Source organism: Microtus ochrogaster, chromosome 4 (assembly GCF_000317375.1).
Source record: "Microtus ochrogaster isolate Prairie Vole_2 chromosome 4, MicOch1.0, whole genome shotgun sequence".
NCBI classification, from domain to species: domain Eukaryota; kingdom Metazoa; phylum Chordata; class Mammalia; order Rodentia; family Cricetidae; genus Microtus; species Microtus ochrogaster.
Window position 1 is genome coordinate 14694151 of NC_022011.1, and position 15277 is coordinate 14709427.

The following is a 15277-nucleotide window of genomic DNA, read 5'->3' on the forward strand; positions in this document are numbered from 1 at the left end:
AGGCTAACCAAGAACTTGAGATCCTCCTGCCTCAGCCTTCCCGAGGGCTTGGGACCTGTCTGACGCCACCTGGCTGTATCATTTGCTATCTCTGTGCTCCTTGCTTGGCTCACTGTACTATGAGGCAAACACCAAGAAAGCAAAGTCCTGGTCATTTGCTTTCATTCCCGTGCCCATAGCACCCCAGATGGTGCCTGGTCAACAGCAGCAAGGGTGAGTAAAAGGCCAAACAAGGGCCCAGAGACAGATGCAAATCATCACACAGATGCGGTGTGTCTGACCATCCTGTCTCTGGCCATCTGACATCTGCACACCCCCCTCCCCACTACCCATAGGCTCAGAAGAGAAGCGCAGGTCCAGAGGCAATGTAAGCAGTCTCGGACACGTCCAGAGCTCAGCCTCGGTGCTCTTGCTGCCGCTATTAATGCTATGATTTAATTTCCTGTTGTATTTTTTTTTCCATCTCAGCTGTGGATGTTTCTCCCCAGCCCCCTCTTCTAGAAGCATATTTAAAGTAAATCCTTTTTAAATTCTAACCAGTCTGCACTGAAATTAGAAAACAGAGTTTTAAATACTTTGACGAATGCTGCTTAAATTCCTCCCCTTTGACAGAGTTAGAGGGGTGACCTTTAGAAACATGGCATGTGACATATACATGGCCTACATCTGCTTAGGCCCTTCATAGGGGTAGGTGACCTTCCCATAGGCAACAGACACGTGACTGACTCTTGGCCACACTCCTCCCATCCTTCATGAGCTTCTGAGCGCATGGCCTATTTGAGCACAAACCCAGAGCAAGACCTGGAATATGAGCCCCATTGTCAGAACACAAAACTGAGGTCCACATTGTCCAGCAAAGGCGAACTCAAGAACAATGGCAATGGGTTTTTGATCCTACTGCACGTACTGGCTTTGGGGGAGCCTAGGCAGTTTGGATGCTCACCTTACTAGACCTGGATGGAGGTGGGTGGTCCTTGGACTTCCCACAGGTCAGGGAACCCTGATTGCTCTTTGAGCTGATGAGGCTGGGGGACTTGACCGGGGGAGGGGGAGGGAAATGGGAGGCGGTGGCGGGGAGGAGGCAGAAATCCTTAATAATAAATAAATTAAAAAAAAAAACAAAACAAAACTGAGGTCCACAGGAGACAATCAGGGTGATGCTGAGTGACCTGAGTCTCAGAGGTGAGGGATGAGAGAATGGAGAGGAGGAGGGAATAAGGACAACCCTGCCCCACGGAGCCTGGGGACACGGTCAGCCGGGCAGAAGGACTGGACGCCTGGACTTACTGCAGCAGGCTGAGCTGGGGCAGCTGGGGCAGACACTGCAGCAGGGTCTTCAGGCTCTCGTCACACAGGGTCTTGCAGGACAAGCTGTGAAGCAAACGATTTGAATGAGGTGGGGGAACCCTCTAGAAAGTGGGCAGCATAGCTTTACAGCCAGAGCCCTCAGGAGATGAGGCGAGGCATGCTGCTGAAAGGATCCCCTCTCAAGTCTGGGTTAGGTCAGACACATCTTGGAAGCACTGGATGGAGCAAATGAAGTTGCTTTATTCTGTGTGTCTTTCACAAGCTGTTGGACATGTTAGGTTTCCAAGGGACTCCTGGTCTAGGAGACTCTCTCTATAAACTCCACAGGCTAGCAGAATTGTGAGTAGAGGGTCCCACTGGAGAGATCTGGGTTCCTATGACTCATCCGAACCCACCAATCACTGCACAGCAGGTACAGATAAAGTCACAGAACCACACACAGGAGACACAAGCACCTACCCTTGGGCCACTGTGTGCCTTGAATATCTGGAGAATCCCATTGCCCTCCACTAGGGTCTGGAGTCACTTGCTGTCCCCAGAGCCCCTTAGGCTGTTTTTCCCTCCTGTCTTCACCCCTCCCCGCCCCCCCTTTATCCATCCTTGCACTTCCTCCTCTATCCCTTGCCCGTTGTGCCTGAAGGCCACTGGCCCCAGTCCTGCTGTTTTCATTAGCTGGTTGGGAGGAGAGGGTAGGACAGCATTGGTGTGGGTGAGGAGCGGAGGGGCAGGAGCAGGCTGCGGTCTGAAGCTGAGTACCTCTAATGGAGCTAAGCTAATGGAGCTCAGCTTCAGGCTCAGACTCGCTCTTTCTGCCCCCATCTAGCCTGGATCCAGGGCAGTATCTGGGTGGGGCCTTCACTGAGCGAGGCCTTTGCACAGCACCTTCCCTTGTGGGGCTTCCCCACATCCCTAGTCCACAGCTCCATGGTCTCTGGGTCTATACACACTTTAAAGCAATAGACACATGACCCCTTCCGATTTATCACTGTTCCACCAGTAGGTAGAGAAGGAAATAGGCCTGCAGCAGGGCAATTGACCACCTTTCCTGACCTCTAAGGGAGTCCCAGGACAGCCAGTGATGCTGTCCTTGAGATATTACTTATTCTCCAAACCCCCACTCTGCCTGTCTTTCTTATAAAGCATGAGCAGGTCCTGCAGCTCCAAACCCTGTGTAACCCACAGCCTGGTATTCAGTGGGTGCTTAACAGGTACACAATGCTGAAAGGCTTTGGGAAGCATTGCTGTGACACCACAGGAATGCCTGGTATAGCCTGTCTGCACAAATCTAGGTGGGTTTGCAGCATCCTGCTGCAGACAGCCTAGGTGCAAAGGCATGGAAATGCAAGCACTCTGCAAAAACACCCCAGACAGGGCCACTGAATATACTGGATGATGTGGTTGATGATTGCAGGACATTATTGTTAATATTTGAGGTTTGATAATATTTTTGTGGTTACATTAAAAATGAGAGTACAGAGCATGGTAGGGCATGCCTTTAATCCTAGCATTTGAGAGTGATTTCAAGGCCATCCTGGTCTACAAAGTGAGTTCCAGGCCAGCCAGAGCGACACAGGAAGACTTTGTCTTTAAAAAAAAAAAAAACAAACTTAAGTAAGTAAATAAATAAATATAAAAGAATATGTATAGCTTTTCATACCAAAATATTTACAAATAAAAGTATAAAGTGTCAAGCCAGGCAGTGGCGGTGTGCGCCTTTAATCCCAGCACTTGGGAGGCAGAGGTAGGCAGATCTCTGTGAGTTCGAGGCCAGCCTGGTCTACAAGAGCTAGTCCCAGGACAGGCTCCAAAACTACAGAGAAACCTGTCTCAATGCCCCCACAAAAAGTATAAACTGTCTGGCAACTACTTCAAAATCACTGAGCATGTATGCATGTGTTTATATATGTATGCATACATGTGTGTGCATGGGAGTTTTTGTTGTTTTGTTTTGGGACAGGGTGTCATTGTGTAATCCCAACTGGTCTGGAGCCAGCTGTGTGGTCCAGTCTGGCCTTACACTCCTGATACTCCTGCCTCAGTTTTGAGTGTTGGGATTGCGGGCAGGTACCACTGTGCTTAGCTGTGTGCTATAGTATATGGAGAGGGGGTGGGGTGTGTTATGAGTCCATCTCTCCTGGGGGAGAGGGGCTAAGACAAAAGAGCTGCTTAAATGACAAAGTAACCCCACAGTGAGGAAGCGTGGCAGACACAGCCTTCGCCCGGTAGTCAACTTCAATGTAAGCCTGAGAGCATGCCCTAAAGAAATACCGTGGGGTAGTTAGGCTAGGGGATGCTGCCCCCAAGTCTAGACCCTAGTTTAACCTGGGGAAAAACAGCCAAACTCAACCAGGAGACAGCTTACAAAATACCCGCCTGGGGCCCTCTAAACCAAGGAGGACATGGAAAACAAAGAAAGAACCGCAAGCTTCCGGGAAGACGGGAGGCTGAGAAGAAACGCTTGAATGCAATGCCGGTGCACAGCTATCCAGAATGCAGCGATCTGTCTCCATGGAAAGAGCGCTAAAGCTTGAGTCAACAGCTGTCTGTCACAGGTGTTTCTTCACTGCGACAAACACACTATGTAACAAGAGATGCCGGCTCTCTGCACTCCTCCGCAACTTTTTTGAAACATTGTCTAAAAGTGTTCTAAAGGAGTTTTTCAAAGCTGAACTGAGGGCCAGTGTGATTTGAGACGGTTCCCTGGGATCTACACGGTGGGAAGCAAGAACCAATAACTGTGAGTTCCTCCGACTTCCACACAAGTATCATGATGTTCACACCCACATATGCTCACAAAATAAATCTAATAAGCTTTTAAAAAATGAATCGAGGACTTGTGAGATGGCTCGGAGGGTAAAGGCACTTGCTGTCAAGCCTGACAACCTGAAATCAATTCTTGGGAACCGACTCCAAGAAATGCCTCCTCTGACCTCCACACGCATGCTGAAGCATGGACATACATTACCACCCCTTCGCAAACAACACATGAGCAAGATGAAATAAAATGTTTTTAATGACTCATGACGTGACCCTCAAGGAAAGCCACACCGTCTAAATGCAGGGAGATTGCACATGGCCAGATCCCATCCTGCCAAACAACGCAAACCTCTCCTTCTGGGTGTGTTCACTATGGAGAAGTGCATGGGAAACACACACTGGGGGCCGCATGGATTACCCTGTCCAAAGGCTGACACCAATCTGCGGTGGAGCCAGAAGTCAGAGCACGAGACTGCCACAAACTAGGAAAGCAGGCGGGAGCCAGGTGAGGCTGTAGGCTGCACCTGGCCTAAGACTGCAAACGGCGGCGGAGTGGCACTAATCAGAAAGATCCAAAATTTGACATAGTTTGAGCACTGACATCACACTGCAAGTGGAAAATTCCAGTCCTGACAGGTCCCAGCCCCCAAGTACAGGCTCACTGTAGACACTGGATATGACTTTCGGGTTATGGCATAGGGCTTACCCGAAACAAATGAACTTTGTGTTTAGATCTGATTCCTTTTGCCAAGGTATCTCATTCTGCATATGCAAACATTCCAAACCCTAAAGAAAATTCCAAAATCTCAAACACTTCCAGTCCTGAGCACCTTGGATAAAAACTAAGCAATCAGAAAGTAAAAAGAGGACATACAGTGAGCCAGAAGTGGACAGGGATGTGACAAACAGCACCATGGTTCAGTGGGAGGGAAGGGTAGGTTTGAGGGGGCTCCAGCCTGGAGTCTTTTAAAGGCTATTTTTATATAAGAATCACAACACTGACTCCCAAATAAAGGGATCACTGTCTGTTCCACAGAAGCAGAAACTGAGGCCCAAGGACTCAAAACCCAGCCAGCTTCCAGTGGCTGAGCAACTCCTTGTCATGGGGTTGGTCTCTGCTCACAGAACTGGTTGTTCTGAAGTGGGTAGGGTAGTTCAGGGACAAAGGGTTCAAAGGTGATGATTTAGCCCTAGAGGCAGGATGAGGGAGAGACCTGTGTGGGGCTCTGGTACAAGACCCCGTGCATCCCAGTACTTGAGGCTAGGGTTCCTGGGAAATGACTGACCTCCTGCCAGCGGGTCTCATAACTCCTGGAGTGGAGCTGACGGGTCTGGTGGAAGAAGGCCAGGGGAGAGTCATCAAGCCCTCTCCCAGGTTTCTGCACGCCACCTACACTGTGTCTTGCCACTTACTTGACTTCCAGAGGCCCTGGGCACTTCTCCAGAGCGGCACAGAGGCAGGCAAGACTCCGGGGTTCCAGTTGACACCCCTGAAGGCTGAAAACGGACAGGAGACAGGGTAGAGGATCAGAGTGGACACAGGTCCCCTGTTTCCTTCTTCCAACAGATACTGAACTGCAGGCCTCAGGCTCCTCTCTTATGCCCTGCAGGGCACACTCCCTATAGCTCTCCTATAGCCCCTTCCGGTGCCCACCTTTATGACAGCTATATTAAAACTGCCCCATGTGGTGCAAGGCCTTTCCACCCACCACCCTCCCTGACCCCAGATGCCATCTTCACTCGCTTGGATCACTTACTGCCTTCTGGCTTCCATTCTTCATCTCACAGCCCTCCATCACCCTCCAGTGCCTCATCTTTTTAATTTGTTAAAATGTGTCTTGCCCGTATGCATGTACACGCACCAAGTGCATGCCTGGTGCTCTTAGAGGCCCATGGAAGAGTGTGTCAGATTCCCTAGAACTGCAATTATAGATGCTTGTGAGCTGCCACAGGGGCACTGGGAACGGAATCCAGGCCCTCTGTAAGAACAGCACACACTTTGAACCGTTGGTTTGTTTCTCCAGTCCATGTCTCGTTTTTCAACACTGCCCATCTAAAGGGGCCTCTCCACTGCTTCAAACCTTCAGGGGCTCCCTATTCTCTTTAAGCATAAAACAAATGTCCTGCCCAGGTTCTCCTGCTATGCTCTCAGCTACACTGCTGTGCTTCCAAACATGCCTTCACCCTGGCTTTCGCTACTTGTCTCTCCCGCCCGGGGCATGGCAACTTTTCTGTGAGTAGCTCTGTTGATGCCAGCTTAAGCATCTCTTGGAGGAGAATGCCGGGGCTCGGCAGGGTTTTATAGCCCCCTGTGGCACAGTTAGGAGTTACCCAGGCCAGACTTTTCTGGGGTATAAAGTAAACCTCTTTCTAGAAAAGGAAGTCTCAAAAGCAGATGGCAAGCCAGGGCAGGCGACAGCTGGGTTTCCAGTGTGTTTCCCAGATATGACATCTTCTCTAAAAAGAACGTCAGGCCTTGGCTCCACCGAGGTGACCCAGAGGGGCCCTGCAGCCCCCAGCGCTGGCCTCTGTACCATGCCTCTTTCCTTTCCCATCTCTCAAACTCTCTTCCCTCTACTTTAATTCGAAGCCCTGACCCCTGGCTCTGCTCATTCCCTAACCCCTGAACAAAAGTGGAATACAGTACCTGAAGCTCCTGGAGGTGCAGCGCTGACTGCCTGCCAGTAACGGGGCTCCAGCTGGGAGCTCTTGTCCACATCTGCCAGCTAGTGCATCCCTTGGAGGGGGGGAAAGCATAGCAAAAGGATAGCTTGAGTCACACCTGTGGGCTCCCACACCCTCAGGACTTTCACACCTGGAGGCAGAACACCTGGATGGGAACCTGAGGATTTGACCCCAGTCAGGTCCCTTATCACTCAGGTGGGGAAACTGAGACTCTAGAAAGGGAAGCTAGAACGAGGAAGATCAGCAGGTCACACCTATCCAGGTCAACCCCTAAGCCGGTAAACGGAGACAGAATAGAGGGCTTCCCCTGACCATTCACTTGACAGGACCATACATCGGCCTCCCTGTTTCTCAATTCTTCTGCTCTTATTTGGGGAACCAAGAGCATCTAGCCTAGACCTAGCCTGGCTTCAGATTGCCTGGCACATTAGCCGTGGTGAAGTCACTCACTGTCCAGCTGGCCCTTCCCTACTCCCCACCTGTCTCTGAGGACAGCTTCCAGGGCTCAAGGCCTTGACGCCTGTTGCCACTAGGGAGCAGCTGGGAGCACCTGTGAAGTGCTAAATTGGTTTATTTTAAAGAGCTAGCCAGGCTTCTCAGGGCCTTGCAGATTAGACAGTGCAGCTGTCCCAGACACCACACCAGACCCGGGGTTCAATTCTTGGGCATGGATAGAGATGGGGTATCCACAGAAAGCGGGAATCACAGCCACAGGCAAGCCAAATCGCCCAGATCTCCCCTCCTCACCTGCTAGTTCCAGCTCCTCAAAGGAGGACGTGGTCATTCTCAAGGCTGGAAGTGAAAAGGAAGCACTGGGTTGGGAATAGCCAAAGGGTCCCCTTCCCTGAAGGGCTTAGGGTCCTGGAGTGGCCCGCCACCCAGGGAATATAATAACAATGGATCAAATGACAGCTATGATTATCTAAGACCCTTGCAGGACTTCTGGCTCGTTATTTCAGCGCCCTCTTGTGGTGAACTGGGAGAGGAGGCTGGCTTCGGGGCTCTGTCCAAGAACTTGCACCAAGCTTCTCGGCTTTGCCCACCTGCCACCACACCTTTATTCTTAGGGTTCTCAGGGAGGGAATGAATGGGACAAAGTGCTTCTAAGACAACAGGATTTCTACATGGAGGGTTTCAGAGACCTAGGTGGCTGCTGCCTTCCCTTCTAGTGTCGTAGTGGAGATGCCACAGCTAGGCTAGTCCCTGAGCCCCAAAGGCCACCAGCCAGTTCCCAGCTTGCTTGGGAGTATCTAGGACAATCTGGAGAGTAAGGGAAAGTTGAAAGACTTTTGTTCCAAGGAGAACGTGGAGAAATCTTCCTCTCATTCATTCATTAATTCATTCATTCATTCCACAAACTCCTAGCGCAAGCTCACTGCACCTAAGACCCAGAGGATGACTCAGGGCAGGGTAATGTGTAAAAGAGGAGCCTCAGCAGGAACTGATGATGGGAGGGAGACGGGAGGGGACAGGGCAGCTGCTCACCTGACATCTAGGTGGAATGCCCACTGCCCGGAAGACATGCATGTGATCAAGCCAAACACAGCATCCAGGGACACACCGTTTCTGTTAAGGCTAGAGATCGCACAGGAGACAATGGTGAAACCACCAAGGACTCAGACAAGCTCTCTGTACATCAGAGCTTAGGTCCCGGGATGGGAGCATCTTTGCTAGCAGATGGCAGACCCTGATGACCAGCAGGTAACCCTCCAACTGCGCCACACAGCTGAGATGATCTAGACAGGTAGGAACTTGTTCCAGGGACAAGCTGTGTTGATGACAGAGGTAAGACTGGAACCCAGAGATAAAGGTGGGGTGGGGTTCAGGGTTAAAGGCAGGGGAGGGGGCTACCATCCTGAAGCAAGAACAAAGATTTCTCTTCTCTCATAGTCTCTGTCCACCTATCATGGGGTTTTCATTTGCCATGTAAGGTCCCGCTGGGACCCAGGGTCTTCCTCACAGGTACCTTGTCACCTTGTGAAGAATACCTGCAAGAATCTGCCAGCAAACTCAATCTGCATGCCATTGTCTGCAAAAGAAAGGCCCCTTTCCTGCCTGTAAGCACCCCCAGTGCCCCTACCCCCAGCATCAGCCAGTCTCCTGGTAACATAGTATTGTAGCAAGAAAGGCTGTGGGCCACAGTGCTCCTTCATTACAGCCAGAGGTGGAGACTACATCCAATTCTTTTTTGTTTGTTTGTTTTGTTTTTGTTTTCCAAGACAGGGTTTCTCTGTGCAGCTTTGGAGCCTGTCCTGGAACTGACGCTGCAGATCAGGCTGGCCTCGAACTCACAGAGATCCACCTGTCTCTGCCTCCTGAGTGCTGGGATTAAAGGCGTGCACCACTACAGCCTGGCTCCACCCAATTCTCATGCATTTACTGAGGCACCCAGAAGCTTCAGCTTCTGCCATGACTTCCCAAGGCCATACAGAGCACAGGCAGCACAGACAGCCAGAACCCAGGGCCTTCAGCTTCATTCACAAGATCCTCTTATTTCTGTCCAGGGAAGCTTGGGAACAGGGGGGGTACTGAGAGCTGAGAACACCTGAGGCCTTTGAGAGCTCAGGAATGTGGCTGAGTGCAGGCAGAGTGTGGGGGATCTTGTTCACTAAGGTCTTCCTCCCACCCCGAGTGCCTCCCACCTCTCTATCAGGTCAACAGAATACTTGGGCTTCTCTAGACACGCTGTGTGATGTCTTCTCCAGCATGAATCCTCCCTGTCCACCTAGGTGGAGTTGCATCAAGCGGCCCTCTTTCTGTAACCAGGGACTAGAATGACTGCTGTCAGTAGTTTATCGCTTAATGTCCTCATGCGTCCATCATGCTTCCCATGATCCCCTTGTACTGCATGCGTCTGCACAGCCCAGGCGCCGTGGGAGCCCACAGAGAGACACAGGGTCTGCTTGGAGAAGACCTGAAGCAGAAGCTAGGGCAGAGCTCTGCCCAGTCCAGCCAGGGTGAGCAGAGCCCCAGTCAGGCCCTTGTTAAGCATTTGCCTGTGTGGAGCTGGAGGAAGGGGCTTCATATGCACTACGGGGTTACATCGTCACTGGACATAGAACAAACCCTCCCACAGAGGCCTGGGGGTAGTTAGTGGCTTACTTCAAGGACTGCAGGGGACCTAGTCCTGGGAGCAGCTGGGCTAGTAGGGCCACCCCTTCATCCCCCAGAGAGTTGTTTGATAGGCTGGAAAAGAAAAAGTGGTTAGTGGACCATGGAGTGAGTTCTGCTTTCATATCAGTGTTGTCACCCAGCTGCTTCTGGGACCAGGAACTCCAATCTATGCACTAGGTTAAATCTTTGCACACCACACATGGGCCACATCCCTCTTCCCAGTATTCTTTCCAAAATTTGTGGTCTTCTGGGATGGCTGCAAAGGGTACCGGTGTGGAATGTATACTTGGAAGGAAAGTCACTCCACCCGCCCCTGACGTCAGGAAGAAAAGTCACTCCCCCACTCCCAGAGGTCTCTAATGTCAGTGGAGAAAGAACACTAAGGACCCAATGCTTCGAAACAGAACAGGACATCTATGTTCTATCACCGAGCAGCCTGTACTGTCCCCGCCTAGCCCCCCCTGGATGCAGATACTCACTCAAGGTGATCCAAGTGGTGGAGCTCACAGTTGGCTCTCAGGGCCCCGCAGAGCCTCTCTATGTGCTTGGCCAGGAAGCCACATTGTGTCAGCCTGCAAGGATCCAGACCACAGCTCTGCAGTGACCACTAGACATTAGACAGGGGAAAGCTGCCCACAGCCCCAGAGCCAGGCAGAGAAGCCCACAGGTAGGGGTTGTGGTTTGTGACGTGGAGAGGGACAGGAGGACTGACACACAGCCGCCTGAACCAGCACAGAAAGGCCTGGGGCTGGGGCTGAGAGGGAAAGGGATAGAATTTTTAAGTGGAGATAGCCATAAAGACAATAAATATAGAGATAGACAAGTAGAGACAGCAGCAGAGGTAGAGACACTCATAGGCAGAGACACTGAGAGGCAGAGAGGGGCACAGATAAAGAGAAACAGTGACAGAGACAGAGACAAAAAGCAAAAAGTCAAATGAGAAATAAGACTAAGTGCTGTAGAGAAAGAAACCACCTCTGAATGAGACAGGCAGGCGGACAGGCAGACGGGCAGGCAGGCAGACAGGCAGGCAGGCAGACAGGCAGGCAGAGAAGCAAAAGGAAGATGGTATTGGTGGGAGCATGCAGGGCTGAGGAGCCCAGGCTGAGGCCCAGAATTGGGGGTTGGAAGTTCATGGCTCCTCTTTTCTTTGTTCAGTCTCCCCAACCCAGGGTTAGGAAGCTATGGGGTGGGATTGCCTAGACAGTGGGAGGTGGCTGAGGGGTGGGATATGCAGGAAACAGGAAGTCGCCAGGCTGTAACTCCGTGAAACAGCAAGCCCTGTGAGACGGGTTTGAGGCTTGGGGACAAGGTAGGAGAATTATTACTGTACCTGATTCTTCGAGAGCTCCCGGACATCTCCGAGGTCACAGAAGATGCAAAGCTGGTAAGCGGTGCTCCCCTGAGGACACACAGCAAGGCCAGGCTAAGCGTCTCGCCAAACTCACTGTCTAGCTTTGACTCTCTGCCCTCAACCAGGGTCAGTGGGACTTTAGCCTGGTGTGACCTGGGACTGGCCTCATTTGGCATGAATGAGCTCTCTCTGTCTATCACTAGCCGCACACATAAGGAAGTGCCCAATTCACCCTGGTTGCTGTCACCATTAATATCATTGTCATTATCATCATCGGAGATGGTAGAGATGGCACTTTTATCCTACCAGCCTTCCAGACTCAGACTGTGTGCTATAGCTTGTGGGGAGTCACACATGACACAGAGCTAAGCCCCTGGCCATGTCCTGGAAGTCACTTGAAGGTGGAAGACAGACATCTCTTTGAATGGTCCTGTGCCAAAGGAAGACAGAAGTTCTGGCCAAATCAGAGCTCCGGGCCAGGCTACTCTCCATATTTAGGCTAAACCACCAAGTTTCCCATGAATAATTGTCTAACTATCCCAGCCTGGCCTGGCATACTACCCAGATCCTACATCACTGGGTTCCCAGTAGTCTGCTCCTTCCTCATCAGAGCCATGTCTCCAGCCAAGGCTGCTGAAGGCCTGACCCTTGGTGAATTCCCTTTCACTTTTGAGACAGGGTCTCGTGTGTCTTAGGCACCACCGTGGGTCATTTCTACAGCCCTGGGAACTGAGTCCAGGGTCTCATGCAGTATTAGACAAACACTACAATCTGAGATGTATCTCCAGCCCTACTTTGTGAGTTCTTGCCGAGGTCGCCCTGGTTCAGGGAGGGCACAGCCCCATCCCAGAGAGGAATGTAGGGATGCTGGTCCTTACGTCTTGCAGCTCCCCTCTTGCTCCCTTGGCTCCTGGGCAAATGTGAATACCACGGTGCTGGTCAGCAGGCTGTGGACAAGAGAGGAGCAAGAGACAGAGTTATGGTCCTTGTCTTACCCTGACCTGGTGGGACCACCAAGACACCACACCTGTCCAAGCTAAGCCCCTTCCTGTGACTTCCTCTGAGACTTTGAGGTGTGGGGTGTGAGTCCTGCTTCAGACTTCAGATTCTTCCAGCTCTGCTTTGTACCTCAGTCTGTAGCATGCCCCTTCTGCCTGCCCAGGTGGAGTAGCGTAGGGGTTTCCTCTGATGCTTGGAGCACTTAGAATATGGGTGCTGTCTCTCATGACACACAGTACATCTCAGTGGCCACAGTGAATGAGGACCCTAATCTACCTTGTGAGAGATCTGGTTTCCCTCCAGCCCTTTGGGGGAGGTGTGCACAAAACAGAGACCCTCCAAGCAACTGAGAACCAAGAAGGAGGCTTGCAACAAGGTGGGAGCTGCACTTTTATCCGTTTACACATGTTTTTGGTCCCCACACTGGTAGAGATAGAACTGAGATTGGACCAGAGGGACAGGAGGCTGATATGTCACATAGAGACTGTTCTCAGGAGAAACTGGGCAGGAACTGATGGGAGCTGGAAGGGGCAGGGCCCAGCCTGATCCCACAGGAGCTGGGGACACAGTGGGCACTGCACAGTTTGTACCAACTGAAGCAAGGAGCTGGAGGGATGTTTCCTCATTTTCTGATCCTGCCACTTACAGCTAGCTCCACCAGCTGCAGGCAGCTCTCCAGAGGAGCGCCACACCACTGGCGGTGACTGCACTGCTGTGCTAGCTGGGCAGGGCTCAGGCAGCATCTTCTGGGGGTCCCTGAGGTATGAGGCCAGAAATAATATGGGGAATTTCAGAAAGTATGGTGACCTGGCCCTGAACTCAGAGTTTAAAGGGCAGTGACGATGCCCTGTGTGGCACCCACCTGATATGCATCTCCTTCAGGGTCCCACATGTTCTCATGGCTCTCAACACATAGGTCACCCCAGTCTTAGAGAGGCCATTTTCACTGAGGCTGTGGAGAGGAGAGGGAGGCAGTGTCAGCAGGCAGACAGCTCCTGCCCCCTCATTGTGGCTTAAAAATTGTTGTCTGTCATGGGTCCCCAAGCAGGGTCTCTCAAAGAATTCTTCAAGTTCTCTGGCTTAACCCATAAGCACTACCCCTGGTTCTCCTTTCTCTGAGCCTTGGTTTTGTGGAATGCAGAGTAACTGCTGACCATGCAGGACTGACTAGCAGACTCTGTACCAAGGGTTTTAGGTGTGCATGGTCTCATTTAATTCCATTTTACAGATGGAGAAACTGAGGCCCAGAGACATTCAATTACTTTCCCAGGATTTTAAAGTTATGGAGTGACATAGCGAAGGCTGAAGCCCAAACCACTTTCCCCAACATCACTACTCCTTACTCAACCCAAACGACCAGGAGGCATAACACAACCCACACTAAACAACATCTTTGCCCCTGTCCTGCACCATTAGACAGCCTGCTTTCTTGGGTCACCACTCCAACAACTTACGCCTACACCCTAACCAAACATACTACATTGTCCCCCGGAGTCTTGGCCCAGCGGCCGAGTACCCACCCATTCAGTACCTTAGCTCTGGCCCAGTGCAAGGCTCCTGCCTCCCAGAGCTGTGGCCAGAGTTAGATGGCGAGGCTACTAGTAGCTCAGGGCAGAGGCAAGAGCAAGGTGTAGTCAAGAGGCCAACTTAGCTGGAGAGAGGGGACACTGGGCAGATCCTTGCTGACTGTGGGTGTGGGGAACAGGGGCAGGCAGGGACCAGATGGGACTCTCCATGGCTCCTCTTGTCACCCAGTGGCGGGGTGTGTAACTCACTCCAGTTTCTGGGCAATTCGCAGCTGGGAAGCAGCCTCTGCCACAAGTCGACAGCCTTCGTCTTCCAGATGGTTCCCTGAAAGACTAAGAGAGAGGCACCGTGGAGACACGCTCAGCCTCCCTCTTGCTTCAGTCGGAGCATCGTTCCCACAAGTGAACTTTATAATAACTTAAGGGGACAGGCCGCCAGCTCCACACGTGGCGCTTCTACACGTGTGCCACATTTCATACAATCTATGAAGAAGCAGGGACTCGTATATCTTCTTCACCTTCCTGCCGGATAAAGCAAGGCAGAGTCCTTAAGGGACCCACTCAAGGGTGGGCTTGGACTCAATCCAGACAGCCTGACTGGAAAGCCCCACCTGTACCTATTCCTGTACGCCGCAATATGCATAACTGCTTCTTGTGATAACCTCCCTAATTCCAGGATATCTGACCTGGTGTAGGACCTGGGGGGCTTTCTTGATTGATTTAAATACTTGCTGGAAATCCCAGGAGTTCTATAGGTGAGTGATGAGGAGAGATTTGCAAAGATTGTCCCTAGTAGTGGGAACAGCACATTCAAAGATCCCATGACATAGCGCATATCAGCATCCAGAGGAAGCCAGTGTGTTTAGACTGGAAATTGAGTTAGGGTAGCAGGGTAAAGGGTTGGAGAGTTTGGGGGAGGCTTCTGGGTCTCACAGGATGTGAGGATTTGGGCTTTATTTACTCTGAAGGTAAAGAGAGAGGGAGTGAAGGGCAGTGGTGAAATACAGTCTACCCTGCCGTGGTGGAAGGTGGGAAAACCATGAGCCAGAGCTAACGTGGTCACTAGGTGAGAGGATCTAACAGAGCAAGTGGATGAAGAACCTGTAGAAGAGACGGGCTGGAGACCATCTAAGTTGGATTGGCAATAAGGGTGGGTGTGGTGGCTGGGAAGGTGTTATTCATCTAGTTAGGTGGGGTGGGGTTGTGTTGCAAGTGAGGGACTGGGGAGGGGTAGGTTCAGTGATGGCAAGCAGGCCAGAAACATCCCATGCCTTCTTTTTAAATTTTGTTCTGTAAACCTGAGTGTCTGCCATGAGCATGAAGGTGTTCTGGATCCCTCGAACTGGAGTTACATGAAGTCGCCAACTGCCAACATGGGTGCTGGAAACTGAAGTCAGGTCCCCCGGGAGGGCAACAGGCACTCAGCCCCTAAGCCATCTCTCCAGATCTTTTAATCATTTTTTAAAAATTATGTTTATAGGGGGCTGGAGAGATGGCTCAGTGGTTAAGAGCATTGCCTGCTCTTCCAAAGGTT

General features: G+C 51.5%; 1 protein-coding gene across 1 annotated transcript in view; it reads right to left on the reverse strand.

Moving 5' to 3' along the window:
• Positions 1–15277, reverse strand: part of Nlrc5 (NLR family CARD domain containing 5) — a 55201-nt gene that overhangs the window by 26606 nt on the left and 13318 nt on the right. The window contains 11 exon segments of the mRNA XM_026777567.1: positions 1288–1371; positions 5479–5562; positions 6713–6802; positions 7498–7542; positions 8236–8325; positions 9853–9936; positions 10344–10436; positions 11198–11266; positions 12097–12165; positions 13080–13169; positions 13993–14076. Of these exon segments, the coding sequence (XP_026633368.1) occupies positions 1288–1371; positions 5479–5562; positions 6713–6802; positions 7498–7542; positions 8236–8325; positions 9853–9936; positions 10344–10436; positions 11198–11266; positions 12097–12165; positions 13080–13169; positions 13993–14076 (882 nt within the window).